General features: G+C 41.7%; 1 protein-coding gene across 2 annotated transcripts in view; it reads left to right on the top strand.

Annotated features, from left to right (window-relative positions):
- Positions 1-4,925, top strand: part of Zfpm2 (zinc finger protein, FOG family member 2) — a 436,511-nt gene extending 431,586 nt beyond the window's left edge. For both annotated transcript variants that reach the window (XM_035449618.1, XM_027431464.2), the window contains one exon: positions 409-4,925. In XM_035449618.1, coding sequence (XP_035305509.1) covers positions 409-2,930 — 2,522 coding nt within the window. In that variant the 3' untranslated portion in view covers positions 2,931-4,925. The remainder of the gene's footprint in view (positions 1-408) is intronic.
- Positions 4,926-20,200: the final 15,275 nt, after the last annotated feature.

Raw genomic sequence — 20,200 nt, 5'->3', positions numbered from 1 at the left:
GGCAGGCGGATCTCTGTGAGTTCGAGGCCAGCCTGGTCTCCAGAGCGAGTGCCAGGATAGGCTCCAAAGCTACACAGAGAAACCCTGTCTCGAAAAACAAAGAAAAAAAAAAATCACAAGCCTAAGCCTTAGGCATGACACTATTTTACTCGGCTTGATTATTATAATTCTCCTGCTTTTTTTTAAAGTTTGTTTATTGACCCACACAATAGACGTACCGATAATTCTCCCCACCTATACCGTATCACTCGCAAAGAGGCTTAGGAGATGATAATTACGGATGGCACTAAACTGTCCGTGTCACAGATGAGGAGCTGAAGGTGTGTTGAAGCTCCCTAGTCAAGTTTCCCGTCACTGGGAAGCAAGCGGGTGTGGTTCTCAGCTTTCCCACTTTGTCTGTCTTTGCAGGCGTGAAAATGGAGGAGTTCCTTCCCCCGGGGGCAAGCTTAAAATGCACGGTCTGCAGCTACACGGCTGATTCCGTGATCAACTTCCACCAACACCTCTTCTCCCATCTCAGTCAAGCTGCCTTCCGGTGCAGCCACTGCCATTTTGGCTTCCAGACTCAGAGGGAGTTACTGCAGCACCAGGACCTCCATGTCCCCGGTGGTGGCAAACTTCCCAGAGAAAGCGACATGGAGCACTCTCCAAGTGGAACTGAAGACGGCTTACAGCCAGCCACAGACTTGCTGGCCAGGAGCGACCTCTCCCAGAGCCAAAAGGCCATGCAGACTAAAGATGCGAGCTCAGACACGGAACTGGACAAGTGTGAGAAAAAGACTCAGCTCTTCCTGGGCAGCCAGAGACCAGAGATACAGCCGGCAGCCAACAAACAAAGCTTTTCTTACACAAAAATCAAGTCTGAGCCCTCCAGCCCGAGACTCGCTTCCTCGCCGGTGCAACCCAACATGGGGCCCTCCTTCCCCGTGGGGCCTTTCCTGTCTCAGTTCGCTTTCCCCCAAGATATCACCATGGTCCCTCAGGCTTCAGAGATCTTAGCCAAGATGTCCGAGCTGGTCCACCGGCGACTGAGACACGGGAGTAGTAGCTACCCTCCCGTCATCTACAGCCCTCTGATGCCCAAAGGGGCTACATGCTTTGAGTGTAACATAACATTCAACAACTTGGATAACTACCTAGTTCATAAAAAACACTACTGCAGCAGCCGGTGGCAGCAGATGGCCAAGTCCCCCGACTTTCCGGGGGTTTCGGAAAAGATGCCCGAAGCCGTGAGTCCCAACACTGGCCAGGCTTCCATCAACCTCCTCAACCCAGCCGTTCATTCCTCGGACCCGGAGACGACGCCGCTTCTTCAAACGGCGGCGGCGGCGGCGTGCATCAACTCTTCCACCGTCTTAGACTTGATCGGGCCAAACGGGAAAAGCCACGAGAAGGACTTTTCCGCCCAAGCCAAGAAGCTGTCCACCTCCACCAGCAACGAAGACAAAATGAACGGGAAGCCCGTGGATGTGAAGAATGCCAGCGGCCCCTTAGTGGACGGGGAGGGCGACCCCAATAAGACGACCTGCGAGGCTTGCAACATCACCTTCAGCAGGCACGAAACCTACATGGTCCACAAACAGTATTACTGTGCAACACGCCACGACCCTCCCCTGAAGAGGTCTGCGTCCAGCAAAGTGCCGGCCATGCAGAGAACCATGCGCACCCGCAAGCGAAGGAAGATGTACGAGATGTGCCTGCCCGAGCAGGAGCAAAGGCCGCCCCTGGTCCAGCAGAGGTTCCTGGATGTAGCCAACCTCGGCAACCCCTGTAGCTCCACCCAGGAGCCCAGCGAAGGGCTGGGAGAATGCTACCACCCGAGATGCGACCTCTTCCCGGGAATCGTCTCGAAGCACTTGGAAACCTCGCTGGCCATGAACAAATGCGTCCCGGTGGTCCCCAAGTGTGACACCGCGACCCACCCCAGCGTTTCCTGCCTGGATCAGATGGACGTGCCCATGGATCTCAGCAAAAAGTGTCTCTCGCAGTCTGAGCGGACCACCGCCTCTCCCAAACGGCTGCTCGACTACCACGAGTGCACCGTGTGCAAGATCAGCTTCAACAAGGTGGAGAACTACCTGGCCCACAAGCAGAACTTCTGCCCGGTGACTGCCCATCAGCGCAGCGACCTGAGCCAGCTGGACGGCAAGGCGTTCCCGCATCCAGAGAGCGAGCGCAGCAGCCCCGACGTGGGCTTCGAAAGAAACATGATCAAATGTGAGAAGAACGGGAATCCGAAGCAGCCTTCTCCCAACGGAAACCTCTTCTCCTCCCATTTAGCCACCTTGCAGGGCCTGAAAGTCTTCAGCGAAGCCGCTCAGCTCATCGCCACCAAGGAAGAAAGCAAACACTTGTTTCTTCCCCAATGCCTTTACCCCGGAGCAATAAAGAAGGCGAAAGGAGCCGACCAGCTCTCTCCCTACTACGGCATAAAGCCAGGCGATTACATCCCTGGTTCTCTGGCCCTGCACAACCCCGACGTAGAGCAAAGCACAAACGCAGAAAACGAGTCTCCTAAAGGCCAGGCCTCCTCGAACGGTTGTGCCGCCGTGCCCAAGAAAGACTCTCTGCCACTGTTGCCCAAGAACAGGGGCATGGTCATAGTGAATGGGGGACTAAAGCCAGACGAAAGGCCCACGGCCAACCCACAGCAAGAGAACATTTCGCAGAACGCCCAGCACGACGATGACCACAAATCCCCTTCGTGGATCTCTGAAAACACGTTAGCTGCGAATGAGAACGTCTCCCCAGGAATTCCCTCGGCAGAAGAACAGTTGTCCAGCATAGCAAAAGGCGTGAACGGCTCCGCCCAGGCTCCCAGCAGTGGGAAATACTGCCGGCTATGCGATATCCAGTTCAATAACCTCTCAAACTTTATAACTCACAAGAAGTTCTATTGCTCATCACATGCAGCCGAACATGTCAAATGAACTAACTGAACCTACAAAAAGAAAAGAAAAGAAAGAAAGAAAACAGTCACCTTTGGTACCACTGTTTAGTATGTTCTTCTAAACAGTCCAGAAATAAACAAGGACGCTCTTTGAATTACATCTGGCAATCAGGAGACACCCATTACGGCTGAGTTGAAGACTCACGATGTAATTTCATTACAGACCATTAGTAAAGTGTATTATTGGTGCCATTTTCCAGACAAAAAAATTAATTTATTTTACCAGCAGTATTCATAGCTGTGGTTATGTTATTTTTTATTTAAAAACTTTATATTAAAGTCATTTGTAATGTTACTGTATAGTTATTGTGTAGCATATACGGTTTGCACTGTATAGTAGCTTTTAAAGAAAATAGTCACAAACAATACAGAAAAGCATTTTAGAAATAGCTTCCAAAGCACCTGTGTATCCTGGTTTTTTCTTATATGCTGTTGCAGATATATGTATATGCTAAAATATAACCTGCAAACATGTTCTAAATACACGTGCTGTAAGTTCGCCTTAAGATTTCAATTCTTGGATAATCAGGCTCCATTTGCACTTTATATTTTAGCAAATACAGTCTCTTCGTCACTAGGCTTTGCATTCGTACGTAGCCGTATATTTCTGTCCATTTTCTCAAACTTAAAACATGTATGTTAAATGAAGATGGCATTTTGCTTTCTTGTATAGTACTTGTATTTTCTTTCGCCAATGCAGCCCTGTCTCAGTTTTTAAACCTTTGCTGTTAAATGCAATACTTTATAAAGAATGAACAAAATTACTGGAAGCAGTATTGTAAGTAACGGAGTAGTATTAATCAGTTTTATCTTTTGAGAGGCACAGTCTAAATTGAACCCCTAAACTCGATGCTGCAAGTATGAATTTAATTCATATATAAGATCTATTTAAATATCAGAGTAGCAATACTGCCCCTGGTGATCACAAAGATAATGTTCTACTTCTGATAGAAATAATTTCTCAACAAATGTTGTTACTATGCATGTATATGGATGGAATAAAATTCCAAATTGTTGGAGAAATTGGATGTCCTGGCCTTTTTTCACCCCCATTAAGCACCAAGGAAACAGTATCCAACTCTCATTGTGTCCCACACTAAATAGCAACACTTTATCATCAGTTACATGTTAATTTCTGTTGCCAACTCCCTTTCAAAAAATGGAACTGTGTTTTTCATTGCCTCTGTTGAACCCAGCCATTCTCAGTTACACTCGAGACATACCAACCTAGGATGCCTCTGTTGTGGCTACAGCAGCAGCCATGGCAGTAAACCAAAATTGCAGGCATCCCCTTAACATAGTGGTTCTCTACCTTCCCGGCACTGTGACCCTTTATTACAGTTCCTCGTGGTTGTGGGGAACCCCCAGGCATAACATTATTTTTGTTGCTACCTCATAGCTGTAATTTTCCTACTGTTATCAATCATAATGTAAACATTTGTGTTTTCCAAAGGTCTTGGGTGACCCCTGTGGGAGGGTAGTTTGACGCCAATGGTGGTAACCACTACCTTAGCTTCCGATTTGACAGATTTTAGTATTTTCTAGTGAATTTAAATACTATAGAAAAATCTAAAGAAAAAAATGAACATAAACCATATCTTTTTACCACCATTACTCGGACTACTCAACTAATGCTTACAATCTGAACTGGGTTTAAAAATATCCGACATTTATGTTGAATGTCTTAACTCAAACCAAAAAGCAAACCACTGTAGGAACTGTTAAGAACACTGAATCCCTTTGCGTTTTCCAGCCCTACTAGAAGTCTCAGATTTTTAAGCATCCAAAGTTGCAGAGCTAATGAGAAAGCAGCAGAAACCCCAGGAGTTGTTCTCAATTATGTGTGCATCCACGTCACACTGTAAATGCAGAGGCAAGGGATGCATGGGGCCCACTGTAACGATAAGTCTTTACTCTGTCTGCCCGAGCCCCGCCACCACGTGGGCACCCAGAATAACACACAGAGCCTTATATTAGTTTATAATGCTGCTGGCCAATTGACTAGGATTTCTTATATGCTAGCTCAGTCTTAATTATCATAAATCTATATATTTTATAAGACTTATCTTATAGAGGACACCTTCTGCTGGCATCCTCTTCCCAGGATCACATGGTGGCTTCAGTGGAGAAGACAGCAGGAGGAAGAAGAGAGAGCAAGAGTGCCATTTCCTGCTTATATTCTGAATCTTCTTGCTATGTCACTTCCTGCCTGGATCTCTTACTTCATTTCCCAGAATTCTCCTGACTTCTAGTCCTGCCTATCTTGCTCCACTATTGGCCAACAGTGCTTTATTCAACAACCAATAAGATTAACATATACACAGAAGGACCTCCCCCATCAGTCCACGGTTGATGTCTGATGTGTGACTTAAAGGAAAGCCAACCTTTACCAAAGAGATCATTTCAGCGACATCAGCCTCCTCCAAGCTCTAGAGTGTGACTCTAGATTTCCAGAGTGTGTGATTGATGCCTTCAGAGACCACCAACCTTGGAAGGATAACCACCCTGCCTAGTGGTAACACTCACCCCCATATGCCACACTCGGCTTGTCCTTTGCCACACAATCAAAAGCATCTGACAGCGCACCCTAACATTATCCCCTTAGTGTTCAGTGGAAAGAATACCTCTCACTGTGTACTCACAACGCATAGCTCTCTGGTTCTGTGTGCCCTGAGGGAATCCATGGCTACGGGCTGTGCTGTGCATCCTGTACTAGCTCACAAATAATGAGAAGCATTTTCTCCATTCTAGCCTGAGCTCAATCTCTACATGGGATTGACCACTCGAAGGAGTTCCCCCTACAACCTTATGTTCCCACAGACTCCAGTAAATATTAGGCCATTATTCAATCTACACCTCAACATCAGTGGCATTGACAATCAACCTATTACTTTTGTGTGTTAAATTTATTATCTTTGGGACCAATTCCCTTTTGTTCAGTGAAAAATGCTGAGTGGCATTTCACATGCCCAAAGGGCAAACAAATGAAAACTAGAAAATATGGTCCATGGTGTATTATATCTATGAAAAGAAACATTGCCCTAATAGGAACTGTGAAAACAAAATGACCAAGATCTGTTTATTTCGTAGGTTATTTTTACTATGAATTTATGTAGGGGATGAAAGTCTTGACAGTTCCACACGGCAAGCACCCATTCAGAAAATGCCTTTGTTTCTCAGTAATTACAGTAGTCATGTCCAGGTGGATCTCTATAAGTTCAAGGCCAGCCTGGTCTCCAGAGGAGTGCCAGGACAGGCTCCAAAGCTACACAGAGAAACCCTGTCTCGAAAAACCAAAAAAAGAAAACAAAGAATAGTAGTCATGTCACGAGAATGTAAGGTTGGCTTTCCTACAATAACAGGCAATCTTGTTCCACCACAGTATCAATCTTTATTATTAAAAGCCAAAATTACCTAGAGTTGTTTTTTAGATGATATTATTCCTAGATTCCAGTTTTTATAGACTTGAAATAATCTCATCTTGGATCACTTTGCCATGTAATAAAAAATGTAATACAAGTAATATGTATTTTGAACTTTGTGGATTTAAGAAGTAAATGGCAGCCCCCACTTTCTAATGTCATCATTCATCTTTAACATGATCTTGTAATACTGAACCCTTATGGGACTCATCTTGATAGGATTAATTTTAAATGTTTGCCATTAAAATCAGATACTCATTTTCAGATTTAGTTAAGCCCAGTGGTATTCCGTGGTTTGAAAGAGTCCAACTTCTAATTTCTTGAGTTAGTATTGGCAATTTCTGTGTACTCCTCCAGCTAGATCATCATAAAACTATGTTAAGAAGAAACAAATCTCAGAGAGTGAACTGAACCACAAATTAAATAAGTAGGCGTGGGAAAGCATCTGGAATAACTATAATTTGAACCTCTGTCTACAACTTTTCTTCTCATCACTCCTGAACAACAAAGATGTATTCGATAAATATCTGTGAATGGACTGAGAAATGAATAATCTAAACAGAGAAGAGTTTGCACATGGATATGTAAGTGACTCAAAATAGAAGACTACGTGAATGGTAAGTTGAAGGTTAACCTGACTTAATGAAATTATTGATGGAAAGACACGATGTGTCAGATAGTTTTCAAGAGATTGGCTTTAAATATGATGATAGGCACTTTGGGAAATAAAGCGATCGATGTATGACAGGCTGTTTACTAGGAAAGTCGGGACTTAGTGTAAATTCTTTCAAAAAGAGTTTCATGTAGGAAAATAGTCACAAAAATGTAAGGAAGTATGGGGGAATTGCCCTACATATTGGAGAAACACAGGGGGGGGGATATTTCAGGAAGTCAGTGCCCTGCAGTCTGCTGAAGCTTTTGCTATTACAGCACCCTTTGCAGCAGAGTTTTTCAGGAAGCTGGCAAACCCAACTCCTGCTCCCAGTGCTGAGTCCCAAGAGTCTGGATTACCGTCAACATCCCACTAAAGCCGGAACACGGCAAGCCTATGCTAGTGAGACTAAAGGGCATCCTGGTCCTTCACCTGCCTCAAGGAACATGCTATCTGCTCAGGACCAGGCAATTTTCCATGTCCCAGTTGATGTTACCAGGAAGAATGCCCTCTCCTCCTGTCCTTTATTTTCTCACCCAGTGCCCTCTTTCAACTTACAAGGTATCTGTTTCCGGGGACAGGGGGTCTCTGGAAACTGTAGCCTGAGGAGAACCTAAGGAAAAAAAAAATTGTCTCCCTTAGACCCAAGAGCTTAGCTTGGGTAGTACTGCATTCCCTCACCACAGGCTTCCTTCTTCCGGTGTTACTTTTCCTCAGGTGGAAAAGAACAAGCCAAACAGCTAAGATCACAGCTATTTTGTCCTCTCCGCCATAGCTGCAAACTGAGTTCAAATGTCAATGGAAGTAGAGAAGGCCTCTGGTGCTTCTCCAGATCTTTTGTAACAAATTACCACAAACTTTGTTACTTCAGACAGAAATGTATCCTTTCACAGATTTAGAGGTGAGAAATCCGACACTAAAATGTGGTATGTCTGTGCTTCTTCTGCTGGACTGATGCTTTCAGTGGGCCTTCCAGTTCTCCGGATGCCAACATTCCTTCTCCTATGAGTTGCTCCAAACTGGGTCTCCATGGGCCCAGAGCCTCCTGTTCTGCCTTTGTATTTTTTTCAGGTCCCTGGTGATTGCATTTAATGCCCATGGGGATAATTATTAACCACACAGGCAAAGACTTTTTTTCTTTTTTTTTTTTTTTGCTCTTACTTGACATTTACAAACTCTAGGTGTTAGGTACTGATATTGGGACCTTATTTGGTCTCTACAGGGACACAATGAAACATTCTATTCAATATACAGTTGTAGGTGAAGACATAAGAGAAAAAAAACCTTGTCAGCCAAGTTCTGCAAATGTGTGGCTGTGCAACAGATACTGAGTTAGCCCCCAAATGGTTTAAAGTGATTGAGACATGAATGGTATTAACAGACATAAATGGCGTCCTATCAAGAATCGGGCACCTAAGGCAACGCATCTCAGTTGATGGCTGAGGACCTAGTTGTGGGATATAATTAAGTCTGGTGCCAACCATGCACAAGGCAGTGTATCTATTTGGAACTTAATAAACCTTATTAATTCAGAGAATCATGAAAATCAGACACCCAGCTAAGCAAAAGTTTGCTTTGGCACTATCTACGTAAAAGAGTTTGCTCAGGATATTAATAGGGTAAACAGGATTGAAAGAGAATAAACTGTTTTCAGCAACCCCAGCTGCCCCAGTTTGCATACAAATAATGTATTAATTTCAAACAGTTTTATCTTCACATTAGAGAAGGATGTCAGAGGTTTTTAACTTGCCAACAGTTCTTTGATCGCATATTCCATCTCCTACATGTGACATCATCGGGCTCCTGATGCTGGGAATGTACCAAATTCACTAGGGGACCTGGAAGAGAAAACAGTCAACCATGTAAAGTGCAATATAATATTTATTTAAAATGAAAAGCTATAAAACCGTCTCTTTGTAAAACTAAGAACTAAGGGACCTGAGTCCCTTAACAAGTAAATGTTTCCCAAATATGTAATTATCCTTGGTTTGCACTCATCCCCACCCTCAGAGATATCATGATATATGCAATCATTTGCAAAGTAGCTCTGAAGAGGAGTGAGCTGAGCTCAGTAGGTTTTGATGTCAGTTCTTGTAAGATTTCTCTGTCTTGCTGCCACACGGTGTGGTCAGCAACAGGGTCTTACAACCTGGTTACTGTGGGCACCCTAGTGGAGGGCTTCATTTTTACCATTTCAGTTTAGCTGTTTTAGCCCTAACTCAATAGCATAAGTTTACATCCATTTGCAAAAGAGAGTCATTGTGTTTGAGGAGCAGGAATGGCAGGGCCTCCCTATGTCTTTGTTTGCATTCTTGAAGAACAGAGCAGAACTTTTGAACACACCATTTGCCACGATACATTTCCATGTGACTTCCACACAAGTTTCTAATTTTCAATTATTAATTTTGATGAGGAAACACTTGTGGCGTCTATTAACAAGATTGGTGGGCTCCTGCTGGGATCAGAGACAAATGCTTAGAGGGATTCAGGAACCATTCCGTGGTTTATGGCCACGCCTGGTAGGGGGTGAGGAGACAGAATGAGAAGGAAGGAGCGTGTGCGGAGACAATCTTGTGGCCATCTGTGCTCACTGCATGTCACAAATTTCAAGCTGAAACAAAGAGTACGAAAGCCAATATTATTAGTTGCTTTCAATTGGTTCCTCTACAGAATTATCCTGTTTCCCTCTGTCATCCACCCCTCCCTCACGATACCATTACAGTTCTGAGTTCCTATCCTGATATGTTTGATAGGCTCGAGCGAGCACATGTCACGAGACAGATTCTGTCTTCTGTTGGTCTTGGGTAGAGTGCAGGGTGGAAAAAACACAAAAGGGAACATACTGTACTTCTACGGCACATGACACACAGCTGCACGGAGTACCAGAAACACATAGGAAAGTACCTAGTCTCAGGAATGCAGAGACAAGTTAGCCCAGGAAACAGGAATGGTAGATTAACAAAATTTCTTCAGGTAAAATAAAGCAGAAGACAAAGGACAGAACACAAGGAAAGTTGGGATGTGATTATTTCTAGAAGATTCTAAATGAAGAGATCCTCGTGAGCCAACCCCAACTGTTGAGGAGGACATAATTCACTCTGTCATCTGTCCTATCCCCGTTCCCACCTGTACAGTGTCAGTGTCACCCATTGGGTCACCATGACCTTGGAGTAGGTGTAACCACACTTTTTCTCCTCTTGTTCTATGCCCTCCATTTTAGACAATTTTCCATCCTGTCAGTTCCCTCTTTCTAGACATAGACTCATTTTCTTATCTCCATTCTTGCGATCACTAAAACATGCTCTTGTTTAAGATTATAACACAACCGCCTCATACCTAGATTATTAGAAGATAAAGTTTAATGATTACAAGATCGTTCTCCAAACGGACATTCTCTGCTTGAGCCATAAGCAGATGGAAAACTTGTTTTTACCACAGCGATCTTTCCACCTGACTGCTCTCACTTTCCTTTGAAATCCCCCAGTGATTCCCCCTTTGTTGCTGTAATTTTTTTTGTCCTGCCAGGTCCTGTTGCCACCACTCCAACCCCAAATAAACACATGGATGCTACATTAATTATAAAACTATTGGCCAATGGCTAAAGCTTCTTATTGGCTAGCTCTGTCTTGATTATTAACCCATTTCTATAAATCTGTGTATTTCCATGTGGTCTTGGCTTACCAGAGAACGTCCAGACCTGTATCTCCTTTGTGGTCTACATAGCATCTCTCTGAGAGCTCTCTGCCTCTCTCCCCACCATTGTCCTCATCTCCTAGCCCTGCCTATCTTCCTGCCTTTATTGACCAGTGTTTTATTCATCAATCAATAAAAGAAATATATATACAAAAGGATACCCTCCATCACCCCTTACCTCTAGGATCAAGTCCATGTTCTTTAATATGGTAAAGAAGACATTAAACAACTGAATTCCTAGCTGATTCACTTCTTGATTTATTTTATACATGCTCATTGATCAATTAGATATGCTAATATCATGCCAGGTACTTGAAATCAAATGATGAATAAGAGAAACAACTCTACCTAGTTGCGATTAAAGAAGAAATGTAAGTAATTGAAATTACTAGCAAGTCCATGAAAGTATTCCCAAGCATCACTTTCATGCTGCAAATATCCCTAGGCACTCTAAAGCTTCATAATACCTTGGTCTTGACTTATTCTAGAAGTATGATTTTCTAGCCTTTCATGTTCAAAAGAGATCATTATTTTTTTTTAATGTCACTGTATTAGTGTAGTGATGTTAGTTGTTACTATGGTAAAGCATGAAATTCCAGTTGATATGACAAAGACAATTAATCTCTAGTCCCCATAGACAGAAGGACGAAGTAATTATTCAGGTGTTCAGGTGAGTGGTGGTCTTCTCATTAATAAGCCCTGGTTCCTAGAGCACAGCCATCCTGCTGACAGCTAGAGAAAGAGAACGTTTGAAGGTAAGATTCCTGCACCAGACCTGCAAGCAACTTATGTCTCTAATGAACGAATTCCTCTGATTAGAATTCTTCACTTAGTCGTGTACTAGTGAAAGGGGAGAGGGGAATTATAGAACAGGCTATGCCCCCAAAATGTTAGGAAACAGGTTGGATGAAGAACTGCTAGCCAGTCTCTACAACACCCAGAACAGAAATCGTCACATATAGTTTTGGCCAGTCCAAGACAGAGTTAGGTCACTGCCATGGTTGGGTTGGTGGCCTTATAAGATGGACACCGATGGCCATTGAAGAACAGCAGATCCCACCATGGCTATGGGCTGCACAATGCACTAAGTACTTTGTTTTCAATTATCAAAAATATTTAGATATATGTTCACTTTAATCACCTTTACAAAAATCATTCTTCTTTTAGATGCTCCTGATTTTAAACCAAGATGAGATCACAAGCATATTTGCTTATCTTGGCCGCTCCTTTTCTACAAAAACAGCTTATCCTCGCACTACAATCCTCCACAAATCTCTTACTTGCTAAAGAATAGCTGTCTTTTGGATCCTAGTCAAAATGGCTTTCCATAGCTATTTCTTCCAACATGTCTCTCAAATATATGTTAGGAGATCCCTCCATGAGTTCTAGAAGAATTTCAAGAACTCTATGCAAATTATGTACTTACAAAGGATGTATGAAATAAATACTGGTTCTTTTTAATGTCTTTGGAACTTAGCACAATATCAAAGTTTAACAAAAGTGGGAAACAAGTACCCACTTTTGAATGAATTGATTGGTGGTCTTCAATAGACCTGGTGTATACAGTATTTAACAAGAAAAAATTTTTAAATCGTTCTGGAAATAATCTATGGCAGGAATGTGATGGAAATTCAAAAGAAAGTGAAGCAGTAAATAGACAAATATAATCCAATCACATAGTACAGCTGCCTGAGCTGGAATTAGTGGGCAATTTGAAATATTTGATAATATGTAATTTGAAGCCAGTTCAACAACAAACAAAGGCTGTATAAGGCCATCTCTTTAGAAGGCCTTAACAGATTATCAGTATGAGACTTGGGCCTATCAATGAGGGTGCATCCTGGCCCATACCCATGAGTTTAAAGAAAGATCTTAAGAAGCTGAGAAGATACCTCCAAACTTCCTTTGCAAAGTGACTGCCCAATATTGTCTGGGATGGAGAGAGTTAATAGTTAATGTATCACATGTATAGTTGTCATATAAATGATGTATAGGGGACACCCTAACCATGCCTGTTCGGGGCTGGTTACAGATGTGCCTGGCCACGCCAACTAGAGGGTGGTCAGGGTGAGGAGAGGGAGGTTTAAGGGTGAGGGGCACGCATGTGGGAGCCCCTTCTTCCCTTTCTTCATTGGTTTGCTCTACTTACCTCATTCCCTGCCAGCTGGATAGGTTGCTCTGAGTAAGTAAGGCACTCCCTAATAAATATCCTAATTTCTATACCTGACTCCATATTGGTATTTCACCCTTTAATGATGTATGTTACTCTGTAAGTCCTGCTTTTAATTAGAAAGTGTTCTAGATTTATAAACAACATGAAAACATTTAGAGAACTTAAGGTTTCTAATATATAATGTTAAATTTTTACATTTACCAAAATTTGTGCATTTTCAGAAGTGTTTAATGTGAGATTGAAGATCATGAAACATACTTATCGTATTTATTGGTATAATATAAAAAAATGTCAACGTTAAATTGTAAATAAAACTAATACTCAATTGTCTCTTAAAGGTGATAAACTATGTTAGATACACAAGTAAAACAATCAGTAGACCAGGAGATGGGCAAGTAATTAATTCAGAACAGACCTCATGGAAAAGGAACACATTTCCCTTTGGAAAAAAATCAAAATAAATGGTTTCCCTATTTTCAGACAGAAACTCTACCAGATTCTCCAAAGGGCCACCTCTGGGAATGCACTGGATTGCTGGGGAAAGTGTCTGTCCTTCAGCAGACCTCGAAGGGCAGGAGGATTGTCCCCTAGGGATTACTAAAGACTGCAGCATCAGCCAGCTTGGCCAGCATCTGTAACAGAACACCTCCCACGCAGAACTGATGGGCACAGCCTAGAAAGAAGAAGGGTCCAGGACCTGCACTGGCAAAAGGACCTTATTCTGAACAAAGCCTGTGAGACTAAACTGAAAGAAAAAGGCCTGTTTAGAATCATGAGTCTCCTCCTCTTGTCTCAGTCCCTCGCTGGGGACAGTGAGGAATGACAGAGTCACCGCCACTTTATTATCGCAGACCCCACGACTCGTGGAAGAATCCCTGAGATCGATTTCTCTTAACGTTTTCCAAAGAGAATTACTGATCAAAGTTGTTTTCTTCCCGGAGGTATGTTCTTCCAGCACAGGGATGAGGCATATCTCTGGGACACCCAGAGGACATTTATAGTCACTTCCCAAGTGGCTCTTGTTCTCTGGATTTAAAAAACGAGAATTATCTCTCGACTGTCAATGTAACATCTTCTAGCAGCGTGAAATTCTGTCAAACAGAACTTGAAGATGAATAAAATGGAGATACACACTCGGGATTACTCCCATTGTGAACCAGCTGTGCTCGGCTCCGGCGCCTCTGTGCCCTTATAGTACATTTAGGGGAATAGAGACATACTGGTTTCTCAACAGCCCAGCGCGCTTTGCCATCAGAAGTAGCTGTGACTGAATAGCCTGACAAGCACTGTGAGCGTATGCAATGAGCCAACCACACAGCACTCCGGGGCAGGATTACAAGTGATTTGTGTGCATTTGGGGAAGGGGGGTAATCGGTTATCATAATTCCATTTGTAATTTATGTTTGCATGAAAATGCAGTTTTTAGTCATTGCTAGAATCCGAGGAGCCGGTACAGCCTGTTTTCATCTTGTCAGACTTCAGGGAATTTTTAACACGTCCATCCTGTTAGATCGCCTGTCCACCACATTGGATGGCTACAACCTCCCATGTGCAGACTATGTATGGTGCGTGGAAAACTGCTCATTACCCACCAGAGGTCATATTAAATAGATATATGTATAAATTCAGATGAAAGAAAATAAAGGCAAGTGAATAGAAGGAACCTTTTATCCCTTCCTTTGATATCATAGCATCCGTGGGAGATAAGACTTCAAGAGTATTAAATGAAGAAATTGCATAGAAGCCTAGTTAGATGGTTTACATTGTAAGTTCTCTTAATTTCACAGAACAAGAAGGCAGCTGCAGAGGTGAGAAGGAAGACTTGGATGACAGAGACCAAAAGGCAAATAAAGTGGACAGATACCTGAACTAAACAGAGAGCGATGAGATCAAATGGAAACTTCAAACAGCTAGCAGAAATTCTAAATAGTGATTTTTTTTTAAGAGTAATGTCTTTCCTCTCGTGTGAGGGATAATCCAGGTTTTGTTTTGATCTTGTGCTCCTACAATTTTTCCCCCAAGAAAGGGACATAATCTGATCAGTTTTAAAAGATATCCGAGCACAGGGCATCTCAAGAGTACCTGTGTGCTTTATTAGGCAATGCAAGTAGTTTTCATTTCCCACCTGTGCAATGTATGTGAAATAATATCCTAGCCCCATGTTTCCACTTGGTGCTTTCCAAATGTTTTAACCATGACTGTAGTAGCAAAGCTATTTTGAGACCCTCTATATATAGTCTCTCTCCATCTCACAACTGAAAAAAAAAAAAACAACTATTCACAATATAGTTGGACCCTCTGATATTTTCTATTCTTTTCTTTTCTGTTCTAAGCAATTCCAGCTCATTTATAAAATGCTAGTCATGACCCACTAAATTGATTCCATGACCCGTTTATGGATCACATCCTACTGTTTGAAAAACACTGTTTTAACTGTCTAAAAGGTGACAAGGACAAGGGTATAGAAATGAGCCAGTGACCACTTCCATGGACAAGGTGAGCTCTACTTCAAACATTGACAAAGGGTAGAGTCAAAAAGAGAAACAGTTGACATTCAGAAAATTGACATGACAGGAACTGGAGAGAGTGGGATCAGGGTCCATAGGAAGAAGGGGCAAACATTAAATGCTGTCTGCCCTGAAAGAGAAAAATACCCGGCCAACTCAGAGGCAAAATTCTCAATTCATTAAAGAAAATACATGGCAACTATAATAACTTATCAATATTTAAGTTTGTTCTTTTTCTGGCCAAGTTACCCATATGAAGAACATAATGCCATTTTGTGAACAGAAAAGTAAAAAAAAATGGAAGGAAAATAAGACCTTCACAGAATTTTGCTAAACTTATTTAGGCCTTTCAATTCATACTCTTTCTCTCTCTCCCTCCTCCCTCCATATCTCTCTCTCTCTCTCTCTCTCTCTCTCTCTCTCTCTCTCTCTCTCTCTCTCTTCCTCCCCAAGCCTCCATTTTCATAAGGCATTTATTCTTCTTTGAAATTCACTGTTTCTGAGTGTTTTGGGGGGCAGGTCTGTGTGTAGGAATAAAGACACAAGTGCAGGTACCCACTGAGGCCCGAGGTGTCTGATTCCCTGGAGCTAGAGTCTGTGGTGATATCTTGTTTGTACAAATAAAGCTTGTCTGAAGATCAGAGGGTGGAGCTTGCAACTAGTGAATGCTCTTGGCCACTGAGCTCTCTCTCTCTCTCGAGTCATGAGTGATTTATTAAGTCCCCAAAGTCTATTAATACCAACAATAAAGTATATTTAAATTATAAAGCAAATGTATCTTTTAGAGTATAATTATTGAGATGAGTGGATACATTACTCACGTGTTTTTCCTTCAAAATTAATAGGCGCAAGGTAGCATTAATTAATTAATTAACAGGTAAAAGGTAGCTCGAAAGGAGACATGGCCGAAAATATTTCTGAAAGTGGTATCACGTGCATAGGAACAATTCAATTAGCTGTGGTGACATCTTTCTTGCACAAGTAAAGCCTGTCTGGGGGTCAGAGAATGGAGCTTGCCACTAGCTAACCATAGAGGTCTGGAGGTCTGTAGAGACAGACAGGAAGTGAGGAAACCACTCTCTTCTGTGCTGAGACGCTGAGGAGGTAAGGTGTGCTCTGGCTTGCTCCTTCTCTCTGCTCTCTCAGCAGGCTTTACTGTGCAGGAAAGGCCTCGCCACAGTTAGCTCACAGCAGATAACTGTGCCGGACACGAAGCCTGAACGTTCATTTCACTGACTAACATCACAGGGAAGAAAATACGAACTTTCGGGAAACTGGGCATGATTCCATATGAAGTCTAAGCGCTGCTCTTGTCGCGGTTTCAAGGGAACAAGGTAAGGAGGTGTATCACGTGAAGGGATTAGAGACATTCCATGGGATATGATCGTGGGAGTTGGCTTGATGATCACTCTGGATTCATGAGGGCAGTGTAATAAAGAAATTAATAATACCCTAACTAAGCAAGAAAAGTCTGACCCTAGACTATGAGACAGGAGGCCACAAGCAGTTCCCAAAAAAAAAAAAAAAAGAAAAAAGAAAGAAAGAAAGAAAAAAAAGAAAGAAAGAAAAGAAAAAAGAAAAGAAAATGTCAGCACAGCACCAATGGTGTAGACACCAGCCCCTAGCCCAGTGTCTCTAAAGAACGAGGAACTGGATGGCCTCTAGATCTGCTGGTCATAAATCCCCCCAGACCACAGAACACAAGACATGCTAATCAGCCCCCACCTAAAGCAAATGACAGTTACAGCTTCTTTGCTCAATACCTATTATCTTGTGATAGCCTTGTATAAGTTTGTATAGCCTTATATAACTTTGCATGAAACTTTGAGACATTAGCTCATGAGTCTCATGCCCCTCTTCCTTTTTTTTTTAAGACTTCCCCTTTTGCTCTTTAAAAATACCTTGCATGTGTGGTTCGGGGCTTCAGCTCTCCCTACGGGGTTTGAGCCTCAGCTAGCTGGTCTTTCTTGGAAATGACAAACCTTCTTGTACTTGCATTCGGGTGTCATTCCTCCTTGAAGCCTTGGGGTCCCTCTCTTGTTGGGCACAACACGGTGTCCCACCGTGAATTTGAGGAACCCCAAAGTGCTCAACAAGACCAGGGCACTGTGGGCCACAGAAATGAATATGTGCGAACTGATAATGACTGACTCAACCAATTACTAAGTAGAAGTTTGTCATCAGTTACGTCATTCTTTGAAAACTCTCTGCAGCTCTCAGTCTTTTAGTCTGTTCTCTGGTAAGAAAAGACATCTGATTTTTTTTTTCACACTCGAGAGAACTGCTCTTGTCACGTGATATGAATGTTTGCAAGTGTGTCAGTGGTTCCCAACTGCTTCTGTAGTAGAGTAGCCTGTCAATGAATTGGAGTGGGCATCTAAACAATCACGGATGGATACCCATGGTCTCCTTCAGGCAGTTTGGGGTTTAGAAAACTCTGCTGTACAGCAATAGGTGACCAAGCCACGGATCTCGCTAGGGATACACCTTGCCATAGTCCTCATGTAATCTCCAGCTATGGTAACAGCCCAAAAATTAGTAAGACCCTTGAAAGTCTTCATGAAGTGCCGTGGGGAGAAGAAACAGTTGTAGATAAACATGCTCTCTTAGTTACTACATCTTGCTGGCCCATGGATGGCATGTGTTGACACAGTTAAAAATATGAAGGTCAAGTGTAATACGCCAGAAAAAAAACCCTGTTTATTTCAGTTTTTATTTATAAGATCATGTGATTTTATAGAGACCATCTTTTTAACTTACATTTTAAATTTTATATTATATAAATATATATACATATATATTATTTTATTTATTATAAATATATACATATATATTATATTTCATATATTATAAATATATATATATATATTACTACTTGGTACTAGGCTTATTATAAATTTTTTTGCTTCAGTGAGCATTTAGGGAATGCTTATTATAAATTTTTTGCTTCGGTGAGCATTTAGGGAATTCTGAAAGAGAAGATGTTTCCTGAGTGTTTAGTAGAAATCTGTTGAGCAATCCCATAATAACTGTCCAGTTCTAACCATTTTTGCTAACATACAAGTCAATATCAGGAAACAAATATGGCTAAAAATAGCATGGCTCAGTTTATTTCTCAACAGGAGACATAAAACTGAGATAGACATCACCCATTAAACTACACGAAGTTCAGTTAAAGAAACTCAATGGGAATGACCCTCAAGTTACTGATCCTGACAAGGTCTACAATTTATCTTGGATTTTTTTTGATGTTTTATTTTTTTAGCTTATATATATATATATATATATGTATATATTTATATTTATATAAAAAGAGCAATAATGGCAATATATTATACATCAATAGCAGCAACATATTTTCCAGGTTCTGTAGTTCTTCGAGCAAAATTGTAGAGACATCCAGCACACTCCATTTTTAAAAAAACAAAAAACAAAAACAAAAAAAACAAACAACAACAACAACAAAGTAAAAAACAAAATCCCAGAAGACAACACAGTTCTGTTACTCTTGTGGTACTTGGCACCATTTTTTTTTTTAAATTAGTTTCTCAGTCATCATCTGGGAGGAAACCATTCTGAGCAACATCATTAAAAACAGCTCTGATAAAGCATGGTCACTACTGTGTATCATAAAGCAGGTCCACATATGAGTGAGTACATATCATGTTTGTCTTTTTGTGATTGGGCTACCTGGCTCAGAATGGTTTCTTCAAGTTCCATCCATTTTTCTGCAAATTTCAAGATTCCATTGTTTTTTTCTGCTGAGTAGTACTCCATTGTGTAAATGTACCACAATTTCTCTATCCATTCTTCGGTTGAGGGGCATCTAGGCTGCTTCCAGTTTCTGGCTATTACAAATAATGCTGCTATGAACATGGTTGAACATATGTCCTTGTTATATGAATGTGTTTCTTTTGGGTATATGCCTAGGAGTGGAATTGCTGCATCTTGTGGTAGACTCATTCCCATTTTCTTGAGGAGTCGCCATACTGATTTCCACAGTGGCTGTACAAGTTGGCACTCCCACCAGCAGTGGAGGAGTGTTCCTCTTTCTCCGCATCCTCTCCAGCATAAACTGTCATTGGTATTTTCAATTTTAGCCATTCTGACAGGAGTAAGATAGTGTCTCAAAGTTGTTTTGATTTGCATTTTCCTGATGGCTAAGGATGTTGAACACTTTCTCATGTTTCTTTCAGCCATTTTAGATTCCTCTATTGAGAATTGTCTATTTAGTTCTGTACCCCACTTTTAATTGGATTGTTTGGTGTTTTGGAGACTAGCTTCTTGAGTTCTTTGTATATTTTGGAGATCAGCCCTCTGTCAGATGTGGGTTTGGTGAATATCTTTTCCAAGTCTGTGGGTTGACGTTTTGTCTTGCTGACTTGCTTTGCCTTACAGAAGCTTCTCAGTTTCAGGAGGTCCCATTTATCAATTGTTGACCTCAGTGTCTGTGTTACTGGTGTAATGTTCAGGAAGCAGTCTCTTGTACCGATTGATTCAAGGGTATTTCCCACTTTGTCTTCTAATAGGTTCAGTGTAGCTGGATTTATGTTGAGATCTTTGATCTGGATTTTTTTAATCAGGCCAAAAAACCACAAAAATTTTCTTATTATTAGCTTTTTGAAAAGTTAAGAAAAATACAAACTTTGAAGACATCTGTTCCCTTCACAAGACAAACTACTGAGCTTGAGAGTGACAGGTATAGCTTGAGTTCAAACCCATTTTGAAGATTCTCCCAACAGTCATCTTCATAAGCATGAAATACACCCTTATAAGAATGGCAGATTTAGTTCATTAACTACC

Source organism: Cricetulus griseus, chromosome 10 (genome assembly GCF_003668045.3).
Source record: "Cricetulus griseus strain 17A/GY chromosome 10, alternate assembly CriGri-PICRH-1.0, whole genome shotgun sequence".
In the NCBI taxonomy this organism is placed as follows: domain Eukaryota; kingdom Metazoa; phylum Chordata; class Mammalia; order Rodentia; family Cricetidae; genus Cricetulus; species Cricetulus griseus.
The sequence above is the reverse complement of the archived record's forward strand: the minus strand, read 5'-3'. Positions and strand labels throughout refer to the sequence as shown.